The sequence below is a fragment of the Ursus arctos genome, unplaced genomic scaffold, assembly GCF_023065955.2.
Source record: "Ursus arctos isolate Adak ecotype North America unplaced genomic scaffold, UrsArc2.0 scaffold_8, whole genome shotgun sequence".
Lineage (NCBI taxonomy): Eukaryota > Metazoa > Chordata > Mammalia > Carnivora > Ursidae > Ursus > Ursus arctos.
In genome coordinates this window covers 29,152,880-29,167,814 of record NW_026623100.1, presented here as the reverse complement: position 1 = coordinate 29,167,814, position 14,935 = coordinate 29,152,880, and the positions used below count along the sequence as shown (strand labels likewise).

Sequence of the window (14,935 nt, the reverse complement as noted above, 5' to 3'; positions counted from 1 at the left end):
TGGAAAGCCAGGAACACCAACAACTCCAAATCAAAAAGTGATCCAAAGAGTTGGGTTTTAAGTTCTAATTCTGAATCAATTATACCTTAACCAATTTACTTTACTTAAACTTTTTTTATGTATACATAAGAGCGTTATATGATTAAACAATCCATGCTTGAATTAAGTCTAAAAGAATTCATTCATTAAGGTATAAAATAAAAATTCTACATGATAAGAAAACCATTTACCATAGTTTACTTCTTTCTTTTTGGTACATAAAATAATGGTATATCTTATAATTGATGGTGCCAGAGATTCAATTAAATATAGTAAATATTGTAAGGTCAAATTTGTGTCATATTTCCCTTTGGGGAGGAATCTGGATGTTACTGGAATTTTTAACCGTAAGTAACAATGGGACTGAAAACACTAATTACAATGCAACTAAAATATCTGAAGAAAATACTTTAAATGGGAAATATTTAATTTAGCATTATATATTTTCAGAATGATATTCCTACTAAATGGAATAGTGAAATATCTTTGACTTATTCTTACAGTGAAATGTTCTATTTTATAGGTAAATAATATTTTGACTTGAAAAGCTGACATTACTCTTCAATCTTCAAATTTGGATTTATTTGTAGGCTTAAAATAGTATATCATAAACTTAAAATGAAGTGCAGGTATAGTTTAGGTTTTTCTATAATCATTTGTAGCATTTGAAAGTGCTCTATGAATACAAAAAACCCAAAAATATTCAGAATAACTATTTACTAAATATAGGTATTCATCATTCTAACTCACTTACCTGGACTGTTTTTGTGGAATGATCTGCATGATTTAAAGTGGTTCTATCAGTATCTGGATCAGACTCTGTCTGCCTCAGGGAAGTACGTTTTTTCTTTGTAAGGTCTGCATCTCTATTGTAGGAGTATCCAAGTTTGGAAGTGGGAGATAAACTTGGTTTTTTGATAGGTGATTCAGGATCTGATCTGCATTCTAAGGGTCTGTAATTCTCTAATTTTTCTTTCTCCAAGTTATTACTGATGTCTAGAGTCTGAAGCTTTTGTTCCTCTGTCTCCTCACAAATAAAGGGTGGCGACACATCCTTCTTCTTATCACTAACATATAAGTCACTTAATTCTAAGGTCTCAGCTTTCAGTAGTCTCTTCTTGCCTAACAAAACTTGTGCGTGGGTCGAATCTGTACTGTAACATATTCCAGGGTCATCGGATCCTGAAGTCCTTCCAGAGCTCTGCTGGGACTTTTGGGGTTCTGTGTCACTCTTAGTCCTGCGACAGTAAGGGGAGGCTGTGCTTGGACTAAGATGATCGTCAGGAGTCTGATGTTCACTTTCTGACTCTCCAACCCCACTATCATTTACAAATACAGAGTCATCTTGCGTCAAGAAGTCTACCGCTCCGCCGGTCGGCTGCTGCAGTTCAGGCTCCCGTTTCAGATCACTAAGCTCTGCGTAGAATTTTTCCTGATCAACAGAACTATTTGTATCTGTTTCATAGTTTCCAACTTTATATGTGCTTTTACTGCTGTTCTCCTCTATCTGGACAACATTCAGTTCTTGGCCACTGAAATGTGCCCTGATTTGATAGAGATAAGTCATAACAGTCAGTTTGTCAGGAATTGCTAATAAAACCATATCAGAAGGTTCCAACAACCGGGAAATTCCTATGCTGGCAAATCCATCATATGCCTTCAAAGAAAGGAAAAACAAAGATATATTGAATAGTTCAAACAATCCATACGTTTTAAAAACAGCAAAAGAATAGATATTAACTAGACATATTGTGGTGAACACTTCACAGTCTATTGAATCATTATGTTGTATACCTATAATAATATAATGTTATGTGTCAATTATACTTCAATAAAAAAGTTATAAAAATAAAGTCTAGTTGCCATTAAAAAAAAAAGCAAATTTTAATGGATTTTATTGTTGTTGTTGGAGGGCATACTACGTTACTGACATTATTGCCACAAGAACAGAACAAAATTCCATGTCAGAAATTTGTAAAAGTGGGGTAGGCGCAAGAAAAAAAAGTTTCTTAATTAATAACAATTTAAATACTCTTTTCCAGTAAGGAAAATTAGCAAAAATTAGAATTAAAACAATCTTAGAATCAATTTTTATAAGGAACTAAAGTATAAAGAAATAATAATCTGGAGTTTTATCATTCCTATCAACCTCTCTTTACCATGTTCATATAATTGCAGTGATTTGTGAAGAAAAAGTATAGTTACATATCCCAAAGACCTAATCCTAGATTACCTGGTATAAAATACAAGTGCTATTTAAGCCTAGAAATGTAGAAACATTTTTTAAATGACCAATTAAGACTGATTTCCAAAATGAGAAGAATGATTGCATTTTCACTTCATCCATTTTGGAAAGAATGAAATGTTTTGAGTAGTACAACTTAGTTGAGAATGTGAGGCTGCATTGTATTATTTTTGTTAGCCTTTAAATGACTGTGGCACATCAGGTTTTTCTAGTTTTGAAGAATCAAAGCTGTTTCTCAATTTACAATTAATTATTACTATCCTGAGCTAACCCTTGAAAACAGCACTGTGTTGCTAGGAAGCATTAAAAATATGGGTAAAGGTTCAGATGTACCCTCAGAAAAAGTACGGACCCTCTAGTTGTATTCTCACTTTGGAATATAAAATGTCTGTCTTTGTAACAACCTAGATGTAGGATCATAACTTAAAGTTTTTCTTAAAAGGAAGGTTAGGAAATTATGTAACAATTTAGAAGGAATTACTCTTTTGCACTTACATGTTAAAGTGCATTTCTACCTTTGAATTTAATCCTTGTCTCATATTCTTCCTGTAGTTTAATAAATGTTGTGGAATAAGTAAGAAAGAAAATGAAAAATAAATTGCAATATTAAAACCTCTTCAATTTTCACAGCACTATGTTTCATAATATAGGTACCTCAAAATATTTACTCAAGAGAATGGCTCAGTTGGTGTGCATGTTTAGGCCTGTTTGTTATTTTACATGTTTTAGGAAAATTAAAGTCATTTTCCTCCTCATGTGTCTTGACAACTTGATTGACAGACATCAATTGCAGACCATCATGAAAAGCACCACAGGCAGTATTCTAAACATTTCCCAATTATCTAAAACACTGACATACTGGTTAAGATCATATGTCACAGGTAAATACCTTTTTTATTCAGCACTTTTTACAGACCTGGGAAAATGATTAGCTTCCTTGCGGGGAATCTCCTGCTGGTGTTTTGCTTCGTGTAGCAATTTATTTTATGCACACTAACTGCACTAAAAAAACATTTAAAAACAAACTGGGTTTCTTGTAAGTGAGGTCAAGACTTTATAAAGGAATTTTCCCATAGGTTGACCTCTTCTGTGGTCAATCACCTGTCTTTTTAGCTGTTTGCGTGTGGAGAAAAAGAAGAGGTCTTTCAAAGAAAATAGTCTTATTCATTCCTAGATGTTATTTAATTGGTAAGGAGGAGTCATTGCCAGTCATGTTATGCATCTGCATGGAACTTAAGACACAGGCATTGTTTCTTGTGCTGCTTTAAGTCCAATCAAGGGCAGATGGGGTTATCGGAAGAACTGTGTGAAGCCGGAAATAAATCTGCAGGTAGCAACTGATACTCAATGTAGATATCAGGTAGGAAGTTGCAAAGTGATGAAAAGGAAAGACTGCATAACAATTATTTATTCAACTGTGCAATGAATAGGATCATCTAAATTAAAATCCTTTCAAAAAGTGATGATTATCTGCCCTGGAAGATCTAATTGAGAAAAAAATTTAATAGGATATTCTTCTCTATATAGTAATATATAAACCCAAGGTATGCTTATCATTATTAAGTTCCTGAAAAAATAATGTGAAGAAGTGTGACCTAAGCCTTAAGGCAAATGTCCATACTCTTAAAAACACATAGCTGGGTAAAATCAACAATGTCTCCTATTCAAAATTTCAAACAGTAATTTACAAAGCTTCACTTCATGAAAATAATTATGATTTATTCTGTAATGCTTTTATCTGCATTTAAATTATCTTAGTATTTTATTCAAATACAAGAAAAAATGCAGGCATAGAACTATCATATCTAAAGATATAATTTAATTGATGAAAAACAGGCTTTTCTCTTTGATAGACACAAGCTCTCCAAAATTATACAAGAAATAATTCATGAGAAGGACTTACGCCATAGCATGCCCACCACAGATGTGATTTCTATAAAGAAAAATATACTGATATTTAAAGATTACCTTTTTGGTGGCATATTTCAATAAAAAAACTGACAGTTTTAAAATGTATTTCTCTAGGCCAGCATCATGCATTTGAAAAGAAAAAGGGTTTTTTAATGACAATACAAATTTTGGGGGTTAGAGAGCAATAAAAGAAAAAAATTGTTGACTTAAATTTTCATCTGCTACCTGAACTTCTATCAAGATTCCCTTTACAGATTTTTTAACACTGGTGGTTTTAATTATCTAATTTAAAGTAGAATGAAAACTTTTTGTCTAGACCAGAGGTTGGTAATCACTTTGCTCCACGAATCCTTTTGGTAATGAACCCTTCTCAGAACAATGCTTTATGTTTATAAATACATAGGATTACAGAAGAAACCAATTATATGAAAAATAAAACTATGAAAATATTAGTAAAACTGAATTTGAGAAATAGCAACACTATGTGCTTTTTATGAATGTATTAACAACTGTAATTTTGAAGAAGTGATGAGCTTAAAAGATATTTGAAGATATGACAACTGCAATGTGATATCAAAATATCTAAGATTCTCAAGGTGATAAATTCTCAGGAATGGCTAATGTTAAAGTGGTGTGTTGCCTAAATTCATAACTGAAGGAAATACTAAATTTCACTTAAAGAATTAAGAAAATAAAACACATTTTCCCCCAGTCATGTTCAAGAACCACCTGAATTCTATCCATACCTCCCAGATTAAGAACTCCTATTCAAAGACAACAACATATTTCATTAACTCTTCAATTGAAGAATTCAATGCAACACAAAACACATCGAGTACCTACTATATGTTGAGTTACTTCTTCCCTCCTTTCTCATGTCACAGCGCACATACATGTACATAACACTGTACGTGCACTGGGGTAAACAGTTAAGTTAGCCTGTGGCCACAGTCAACTGGCCCAAGGGATTCCGGCAACTCAGCCCCACACAGCTACCCTGAATGCTGAAAGGATCAATATCCCCAACTGCGAAGCTCTGACCTCAGTATGCTAATTATGTGGAAAAACTGTATAGTTTCCCAGAAAATGAAAAAAAAAAAAAAAAAAAAAAGAACCCCAATGTTCATATCTTTTTGCTTCTAGGAACATATGCATTCTTTCTTGTATAGCCATTAGGCTCCTGCCCTCATCCCTTCCCAACAGATTTTTCTAAATTTATAATCATTTATGGTATAACAGCTTTGGGTGCACTTTTTAAAAGCTAAAGCTTGACTAAAAGCAATATGTTTTAATAAATATTTAACAGTTAATGAAGTCCATACACATATTAAAATCTGATGCCAGTCTGGCACTTGTGATCTTTAAAGGCTATGACAACTTAAGAGTAAACCATGCATCCTATTTGAACTGAAGGAAACAGACTACCTTCTATGAGCTGGCAGTTACGACCTCACAAAACCACCTCAGTTTCTCCAAATTAATAAAAGCCACAGAGGAGCCAAATTTGAAACTATGTATTTTTTTCCTTGGCAATTCTTACCTTTTTGTTGTTCTCTTTAATATCTTGAGGATTCAGAGACTTGTAGTCACTGAGGGAGAAAATGGCACAGTAGGTACATACAGTATTTGATAAAAACAGCTGTTTTTAAAACAAACTGAATCTAAAAATTTGACATTCTATAATACTAAAGAGTAACTAGCAATTTCACAGCAATTCAATCAACAAAACTAATAGTGTGGAAAATTAAGGAAATAAATAAATAAATAAATGAAAATAGTGATTACATGTTTCATTGCCTGAAGCTTTCCATCTAAAAGAGAAGTTAAGGCAGGGCACCAGAGACCAGTCTTGACAACCAAATTTACCATGAGGTAATCCCTTGTCAATGTATAAAGAGCTACCGGCTTATTTGTCTCATCTCATTTTAACAGCCATACAATTTTCATAATAATTTGAAGTCAGCTCTTTGTATGAGATTAAGAAGAAAAGAAAATTTTTTTTTTAAAGGGAAAAGATTGGTTTTAGGCATACAGAAGGGAGAACTTTTCTTTCTGACACACATTTCCTTTCTCAAAAAGGAAAGATATAGGTAATAAAGAAACAAAGTCAACTATTTCAGGACACATGTTAAGAAATTATTTATGTTTTTTAAAAAACTGTCTATTATTTACAAAATATTTATAGGGAACGCAAAATGTTTCTACTTACATTAAATCGGGTCTAAAGTGGTGTAATATTGCACAAAAAGATAAACCATTTCTCCATGATGTAGTAAAATTGGTGATTTTCACTCCCCGATAGTTTTTTGTAACTTCCTTGCACCATACAAGCAATGACTGACTAGCATTTGGCTTTCGCCCCAAAACAGGACTTGGTATGGGACTCGGCTAGAAAAAAGGAAAAGAGAAAAACATTAAAATAATTTAATGGAAGATGAAAATTAACATTAATTGACCTAACAAGATCATTTAAACCCTTTGATGTCAGTTTAGGTCCTTCAAAACTGTCAATTCAAGACAACTGTAACCTCCAAGAAGGAGACATGAATCTTAAGTTATTATCTTCAGTTTTAGCCTATGGCATTTGCCTGACAAGGATGTAGATATGCAAGATTTTAAACTTATACATAAGAACAAGCCAAGAGCTACACTGATGGAAACATTATATTAAAGTATTTAAATACTTAAGTCTGAATATCTGTGTAACTTTTACACCCTAAGAATTTTTCCCCAAATATAATCATGTACAAATATAGTTCCTTTTTGACTAGATTAAAAATAATGTATTTTGAAGTCTAACTGTAGCACAAATTGCTAGCAGTGGAAAGATCAAAATCCTAGTTTTTTTAAAATGCAGTGATCATGCATTTTAGATAGCATAATGATAATCATACTCAGACTTTCTTATATAAATTTAAAGATGGCAAAACAGATCTACAGTTATTAGCACCAGTCAGGTATCCGTAGCAACAGCACACAAGAGTATGTAATTTGCTCAAAGTATCTTTTAATTATCACTGAGAGTTACTTTTGTAGGTCAGTTAGGGAGGGTGTGCTTAAATCTTAAGCATATTCTTTGTTTTTCCCCTTGTTCATATACTTAAAACAATGATGACAAAAACCCAAAAAGCTACATAGGACTTTCATCTTAAACTTTTATTATTTTTAAAAACATGTCACTTTCTTTTACTGAGTAACAGTCACATTTTGTGATGGTAACTTTAGATGTTGGTACAACTGAAAACCATAAAGAAAACTACTAAATGTTTCTGGATTTTAAATTTTGTTATCAGTTAAAAGTGCTGACTGTAAACATAATAGAGGCCTTATAAAATAAGGTGAAAGGGGAATAATTATTTACTCCTAATAACACTTAAGTTTAACAAGCAAACCATTCTTACCACACAGCTTCCTTAAGAAAGATCAATGATGCCCCCACTTGACAAAAACATGTTAGTGCCAAACAATTAAAATCATCAACTCCACGTAATTATGATTATGCATTCACTGCTCCTGTGAAAAACCTACTAAGAAACACCAAGGATGTAATTTCTTATTTTTTGTTATATTTTTAACTGTCAGATTAACAAACTGTTACATAAACAAACATGAATCCTGCAAAGTGCTGTTCTTTAAGTAATCACATATACAATGTAAATGCTGAAAAAATCACAGGCCATAAAATTCAATAAATTTGGATCAATTCTACCTAATATGAAGAAGTAGGTAAAAATGGAGTTCCCAATGTAATAAGCTATTTACTTCAGAATAAATAATAGATCTTTTAACCACATCAATTTGACACGTATAAAAATGAACTATTAAGTATCTTTTCATCTAATGGTGACTTTCCACTGTGATTTTCAAATTGTTCTAGTCACTTAACCTGGAAGTGGAGTGGAGAATGGTCTATAGATGAGGTAGATGATCAATGAATTAGGCACAAACACATTTTTTTCCTTAGTGTCTTTAATAAAATGTTTTTCTTTATCAAATTATATTATTAAGGCATTGATTCATTCCAAGTATGAATAATAAGTACACAGGCCAGATAATCTGCAACTGTCATTACACTGATTCATTCCAAGTATCAGTAGCACATAGGTAGGTAATGTACAAAAGTCATTATCACCATCTAGAATGGCTTTCTGTACTTAAGAAGTAGGGAAAATATACCATGTCATTATGATTATGAAATACCTTTGTTTCTAAGAAGGCTTAATATGAAAAGCCTAGAAGAACTAAACTAAACTTTGGATTTACCCTAATATAAAACCCTTTAATTAAAAAGATCTTACAGGGATGCTTACTGCACTACCAAAGCAAAAGAAGTCATTTGTAATTGAAGAAACTTGATAAAAATATACTGGTTGCAGAGAAAGAAGACTGAAGTAGAACCACTGTACAATAAATCATCCACTTCAGAACGGCTGATCACTCATCTAATATTTTGCAGAGGGTCATAAAGAAATAAGTAGTTAAATAATTTCAGAGCCTTCAGGATACTAATGAATGTAATTGCTTGTTTCTTGCTATAGGCTGGCTCCTCAATGAGTCTGTTTCTTCATCTATAAAATGGGGATTGTAATAGCACCTATCTCATGGTGTCACTGTAGTAACAGGACTGCCTCCCCGTCCTCCCACCCATTATTGCTTATTATCACTCTCCCCCTTGATCACACTGAACTGTAGTAACCTCTTTGCTGTTCTTTAGATACCCAAGACATGGTCCCACCTTAGCGCCTTGGTATAGATTGTTCCATCTGCCAGCTCTCCTGTCAGGTATCTGCATGGTTAACTCCAATGCAACCATCTTCATATGCCTATTCTAACTACTCTATTTAATAATGCAACTCATCTCTATCATTCAACCCCAACTCCACACTCCTGACTACCTTACTTTGCTCTATTTTTTCCATAGTACCTACCATCTTCTTATGGTCCATACATTTTTTTATTATTACCAAAATATGCTTATTAGTCACACTTACTGCTTATTACTTTGTTCATTCTTACCAAATAAAAGGGCTATAAAGATATAGATCTTAGTTTATTAACTTATCCCAAGCATCCAGAACAGATCCTGGCACATAGCAGGCACTCAATTAATACTGTTAAATAAATACTTGGCACAAAGTACGGCACATAGAAACAACTCAGTAAATGTTAATTGCAATTATTATTACTACAACCAACACATTACCAGCATTTGAATTCCTACTTTTGAGGGTCGTTTGGAAGCTTCAAAGGCCATGAATTTCTTCCAGATTAGTGAAAACTACTTTTGCAAACAAAGATTTAACTAGCAGATAGTCTTGACACTTTACATGCAAAACGGGGCATTTGGAATTCTTGGCAATGTTTTCTATTTCTATGGGTTTGGTGAAAAAAGAAGCTCTGAATGACTGTAATTTAGTGCTTTCCAAAGAAAGGAAGACACCAAAATCTGATCATTAATGGTAGAACCAAACTTTCAGATGTTGGAACAACTCTTTAAAAGTTCTTTCTTTTATTTTTGCAATGACTGGATATACGAGAAGGCATCTTTATTTACCATACTGGGAAAGTAAAGCACAAATATTACAATTATCTTTTTTATGCACCAAGAGAGGAAATTTCTAAGAGCCGCTCTAATTATAATTATGGTCAGATTAATCAGAATCTGGTTGATTGTGATTAACCGATCTGCTTAACAAGGTAATTCTTCCAGTTCTCTCTCCATCGAGCTACTATATGGATGAAATTGTACCAATCTCAGTTTAACCAAGAACTACAATCCGACGTCAACCATCATGACTGTAGAGACAGTTTGAAGTGCTGACAGTAGAGAGAAAATAGGACTTGAAACCAGCGTTTCACTTAACAGTTCTATCATCTAGTATATATAATTTTAATATATTGTTTCTGTTTACATAGCATTTTACATACTAAAGGTAGTAAGGCCACCTAGTTATTCTTGCTATCAATGGCAATAGGATTGCTTTCACACAATCTAGTCAAATAACTAGTTACAAAATTTCCCAAATTTTAATAGCTATAAGAAATCTCAATTCCATTTTTTCTGCTCTACCCCTCTCACTATGCTTTCTCTTTGCTCTTTCCCCTTCTTTCACTGATATAATCACATATATATATTCCTCTAGGTACTGCTCTAAATAGTTTTCTCTTTCCACACTTTGAGCTGATTCACTCCCAGGATTTCAACTATCACTTCCATGCAGATGATTCCCAAATATACATTTATAGTTCAAACTATCTCAAGTTGACATTTCCAGCTGGCCGTCCTTCCTGCCATATAAAATTCAAACTCAATATGTTCAAAACCATAATTATAATCTTTCCTTACAACCTGCTTCATTTTCACTACGTTTACAAATGATACTGCTATTGTCCCAATTGTCTAGACTTTAAATGTCAGAATCAGCTTTGACCTCTTCCTTCCACTATCATCCCTGATTAGTTAATCCATGGGAAATTTTGATCCTATTGTTGTAATTTATCTTCTTTTGCCTGGCTATTGCAATATCTTCCTAATAGTTCTTCCTTCTTCCAAATTCTCCCTTATCTGATTCATTGCCATAGCAACAATATTCTTAAAGCACAGGTCAAAGCCTCTCATGACTCTTAAACAAATAAAATGATGTCAAAATACTTTTGAGCAAAGAATCCCAAATCTTTTTCAATGTATCTACTCTCTAGGATGATTCACCATTCTCTAGAATCACTATGCTTTCCTCCCTAGCCTCAGCTCCCCCACTTCCTGTCTTTGATCATACAGATTGTCACCTCACTTTGGAGTATCCTCTATCCCAAGTACAATTGCTACAATTCCACTCTATCTTCAAGATTATGTACAACTGCCATCTTGCACACGAAATCTCTTTCCAATTCCAATTAGTAGGAATTTTCGATATTTCTTTGACTCTCCTATAGAATTTTTACTACAATGTGTTATTTCTTCCATCCACAAAAAGACTTATTAATTTTTCATTAATCTATAAAGTATATTCTGAGCACTTACTACATCCCGCAGACAATGTTAACCCTTACATGGGTTAGCTCATTTAATCCTCACAACTCCTTTGAGATAAGTGCTATTATTTCCAATTTCAGTTGAGGAAACTGAAGCTACAAAGCTAGAAAGTGAAGGAGTGAGAATCTATACCAAGGTGTTCCCACTCCAGCGTCTGTGCTCTTAAGCAACATGAATTTTACAGTTCAAGATTATGCAGTTTTAGGACCTCACCAGAAACTATAAATTTCTTGAGAAGTTGCCTTAGTCAACTTCTGAGATGACTGACTGCCCCATGTATATTAAATTGATTCCAAAAGGGCAATTAATGCAAACAATTTAATCTCTAGGAGTATTTAGTTAATAAACCCCTTTATCCATTCTTTGGATTTTAGATTATTGGTTGGAACTAGAACTAGAGCTATGTAAGTCCAGAGCAGTGAAATATGCACTACCATTGCTAAAACTGTAGGACATTTTGGTCTCCCTACTGGTGATTCTGGGAGCCTTCCCCCAATTATTACACATTTTTAAAAACTTATTTATTTGGGGGGGGGGAGGGAGAGTGCAAGTAGGGGGAGGGGCAGCAGGAGAGAATCTTCAAGCAGACTTCCCACTGAGCCGGGAGCTTGATCTCACGACCCATGAGATCATGAACTGAGCTGAAACCAAGAGTCAGATGCTCAACCAACTGAGCCACCCAGGCACCCCCAATTATTACAAAGTTTTGAAAACACTTGAGGAAATTGTGGATAAATCTTAATATTTGGTGAGCCCAAAACTATAGCAGTGGTGAAAATAAGAACACTTGTATCTGTACTGTTTATTCTTTTTCAAAATGTTTTTATTTAAATAATTTCATTTTATTCTCATAGTAAAACTGAATTAAGTTTTGTTATTTTACTACTTATGCTCTAACTAAAATAACACTAGGAGGAACTTCTGCTTACATTAAAACAGAACTACCATCTGAACACAATTTTTTAAAAAGCTGAAAAAAATGTTTAGAAAACTTTCTAAGATACATCAAACAACTATCCTCAAGCCTAGACCTTGGAGAGACTAGAAAACTAGGGAGTAGGCAAAGCTCTCAGGGATGCTTTTATAATGGCTGTTCTGGAAGAGTGAACTGAGACACAAAGCTGCACTTATGGTAGACTCCCAAATAGCAATATGCACCCCTCGACCCTCAAAAGTAGAAAAAAATAATAAAAATGAGAACAAAAAGCAGTGAAATTGGAAATATGCATACAATAAAAAGGATCAAGGAAGCCAAAAGCTGCTTCTTTGAAATGACAAAATCAATTAAACCTCTGATATGACTGACCAAGAAAAAAGGAGGAAAGCAATTTCCTAGAAAAATATGGCTTGAAGAAACAAAAAGCCTGGATAGTTCTATAACTATAAAAAAATTGAATCTGTAATTAAAAACCTTCCTATAGGGTGGTAGGCATTAAGGAGGGCACTTGATGTAATGAGCACTAGATGTCATATACAACTGATGAATCATTAAATTCTACCTCTGAAACTAATAAAAAAACAAAAAACAAAAAAACCTTCCTATAAACAAAATTCCAGTTGGCTTTATTGATCAGTTCTACCAAACATTCAAGGAAAAAGTATCTCCAACATTACACAAATTCTTTCAGGGAATAGGAAAAATGAGTTCATTCCCGAACTTGCAAACTTTGACACCAAAACTCAATAGAAAAAGGCAAAATTACAGGAAAAAACTTGTCATGAATACAGATGCAAAAGTGCTAAAATAAAAAATTATTAGCATACTGAACCTCACAACTTATAAACTGAACAAACTGGACACTTACCCAAAGAAGGCAAATTTGACTTAACATTAACAATCTATTGAGGTAACTTGCCAAATTAACAGATTATAGGGGGAAATATATAGATATAAGCATCTAAATACATACAAACAAACACATAATAAAATGCAATATCCATTTATATTCTATAAAATAGTCTTAGTGGTCTTAGTGGGATGCCTGGGTAGCTCAGTTGGTTGAGGGTCTGCCTTTGGCTCAGGTCAGGATCCCAGGATCCTGGGATCCAGTCCCAGGTTGGGCTTCCTGCTCGGCAGGGAGTCTGCTTCTCCCTCTGCCAGCCACTCCCCCTGCTTGTATGCATGCTCTCTCTCTCTCACTCTGATAAATAAATAAATAAATAAATAAATAAATAAATAAATAAATTTAAAAAATATATGAAATAAAACAGTCTTAAGCAAAGTAGTAGTAACAAGATTCCTTAACTTGTAAAACTTCAGCAAATATCTCAATGGAGAAATATTTTAAGTTTTCTCTTTGAGACAGAATCTGTCACCACTTTTATTCAACATTGTATTGGAGGTCTTAGCTAGTTTTGTAAGGCCAGAAAAAGATACAAGGTTGTAAATACTGGAAAAAAATTAAAATGATAAAACTGACATTATTTGTAAATAATATAATTAAGTACAGAGAAAACCAAAAGAATCTACAGGTAATTCATTAGAATGAATATGAGAATCTGAGGAAATTGCTGGATACAAAAAAAACAGTGTATAAAACCAACTGGATTCCTATATATGAACAAAAGCAGTCAGAAATTTAAATTTTTAAGACCACTCATGGTAGCATAAAAAAACAAGTACTAAGGAATAAATCTACAAAAAATGCACATGAGTGTTATTAAAAAACTATCAAACTTTACTGTGAGAAAATAAAGGAGTCTTAGAGGGAGATATATACCATATCCACGGATTAGAAGACACAATTGTAAAAATAACTATTTCCAGAGAGAAAGGGTTAACTAAAAGACCTAAGCCCTTCATGAGGAAATGACCTCGAATTTACCTTTTAGCAACGTTCCCACGGAAATATATTGGATTAGATCAATGTGAAAGGTCAAGTTTGTTACCAGGCAACATTGTTTATTGTAAAAATGACCCTAGTTTGGTGGACTGCATCTAGACTTGGAAGCTTGTCAATAAACTATAAAAGTCTACTGAAAAATAAAGGCTACAGCTTCCCTGTGAGATTCTTGTAATCAAATGTGTCCCTTGAGGGATCTAGCAGTTATACATACAGGCTATTACAAGAGTGTGTATCTTATAAACCATAGTGGTCCACACTTGCCCATCTTACAATTGAACAGTTCATGGCACTGCAGACCTGATGCTATAATGCTACATACTGTATTTCCTGTCCTTCTATAAAGCTAAGTAACCTAGTGCCCAATTATTGTATATACACACACAAAGGGTTTATAATCAGAAAGAAAATTTGCTCTACCACATTAGTATTCGGAGAACGGCATAAGGCACTACTATACACTTCTCCCCAGAAAGGCTAAAATTAAAATTTTTTAATTAAAATGAAGTTAAAATTTTAATGAAATTAAAAATACCAAGTGTTGACAAGGATGTGGAGTAAAGAGAGCTTATACAGAGCTGATGGGTAAACTCTGGCATCATCTATTATGGTAAATCTGAAGATGTGGATATGCTATGACCCAGCAATCCTAGGTTTATAACCTATAGAAATTCATGCTTACACAAGAAATAATACATGTTCGAAAGTGTTCACAGCAGCACTGTTTACAATTTCCCAGATCTGAAAATAAACCAAATGTTCACCAACAACAGAATAGATCTTAAAATTGTGGTCTATTCTGACAGTGAAATATTTCACACATACACAGAGACACAGAGAGAGAGGGAGGGAGGGAGGGAGGAC

The 14,935-nt window shown here is 33.5% G+C and overlaps 1 protein-coding gene across 20 annotated transcripts in view; it reads right to left on the bottom strand.

The window, feature by feature from the left end:
- EHBP1 (EH domain binding protein 1) overlaps nt 1-14,935 on the bottom strand; it is a 519,124-nt gene that overhangs the window by 93,694 nt on the left and 410,495 nt on the right. For all 20 annotated transcript variants that reach the window (XM_057308933.1, XM_057308930.1, XM_044377838.3 and 17 more), the window contains 3 exons: nt 6,405-6,583; nt 5,736-5,784; nt 794-1,696 (listed from right to left, as the gene is read on the bottom strand). In XM_057308933.1, coding sequence (XP_057164916.1) covers nt 794-1,696; nt 5,736-5,784; nt 6,405-6,583 — 1,131 coding nt within the window. The remainder of the gene's footprint in view (nt 1-793; nt 1,697-5,735; nt 5,785-6,404; nt 6,584-14,935) is intronic.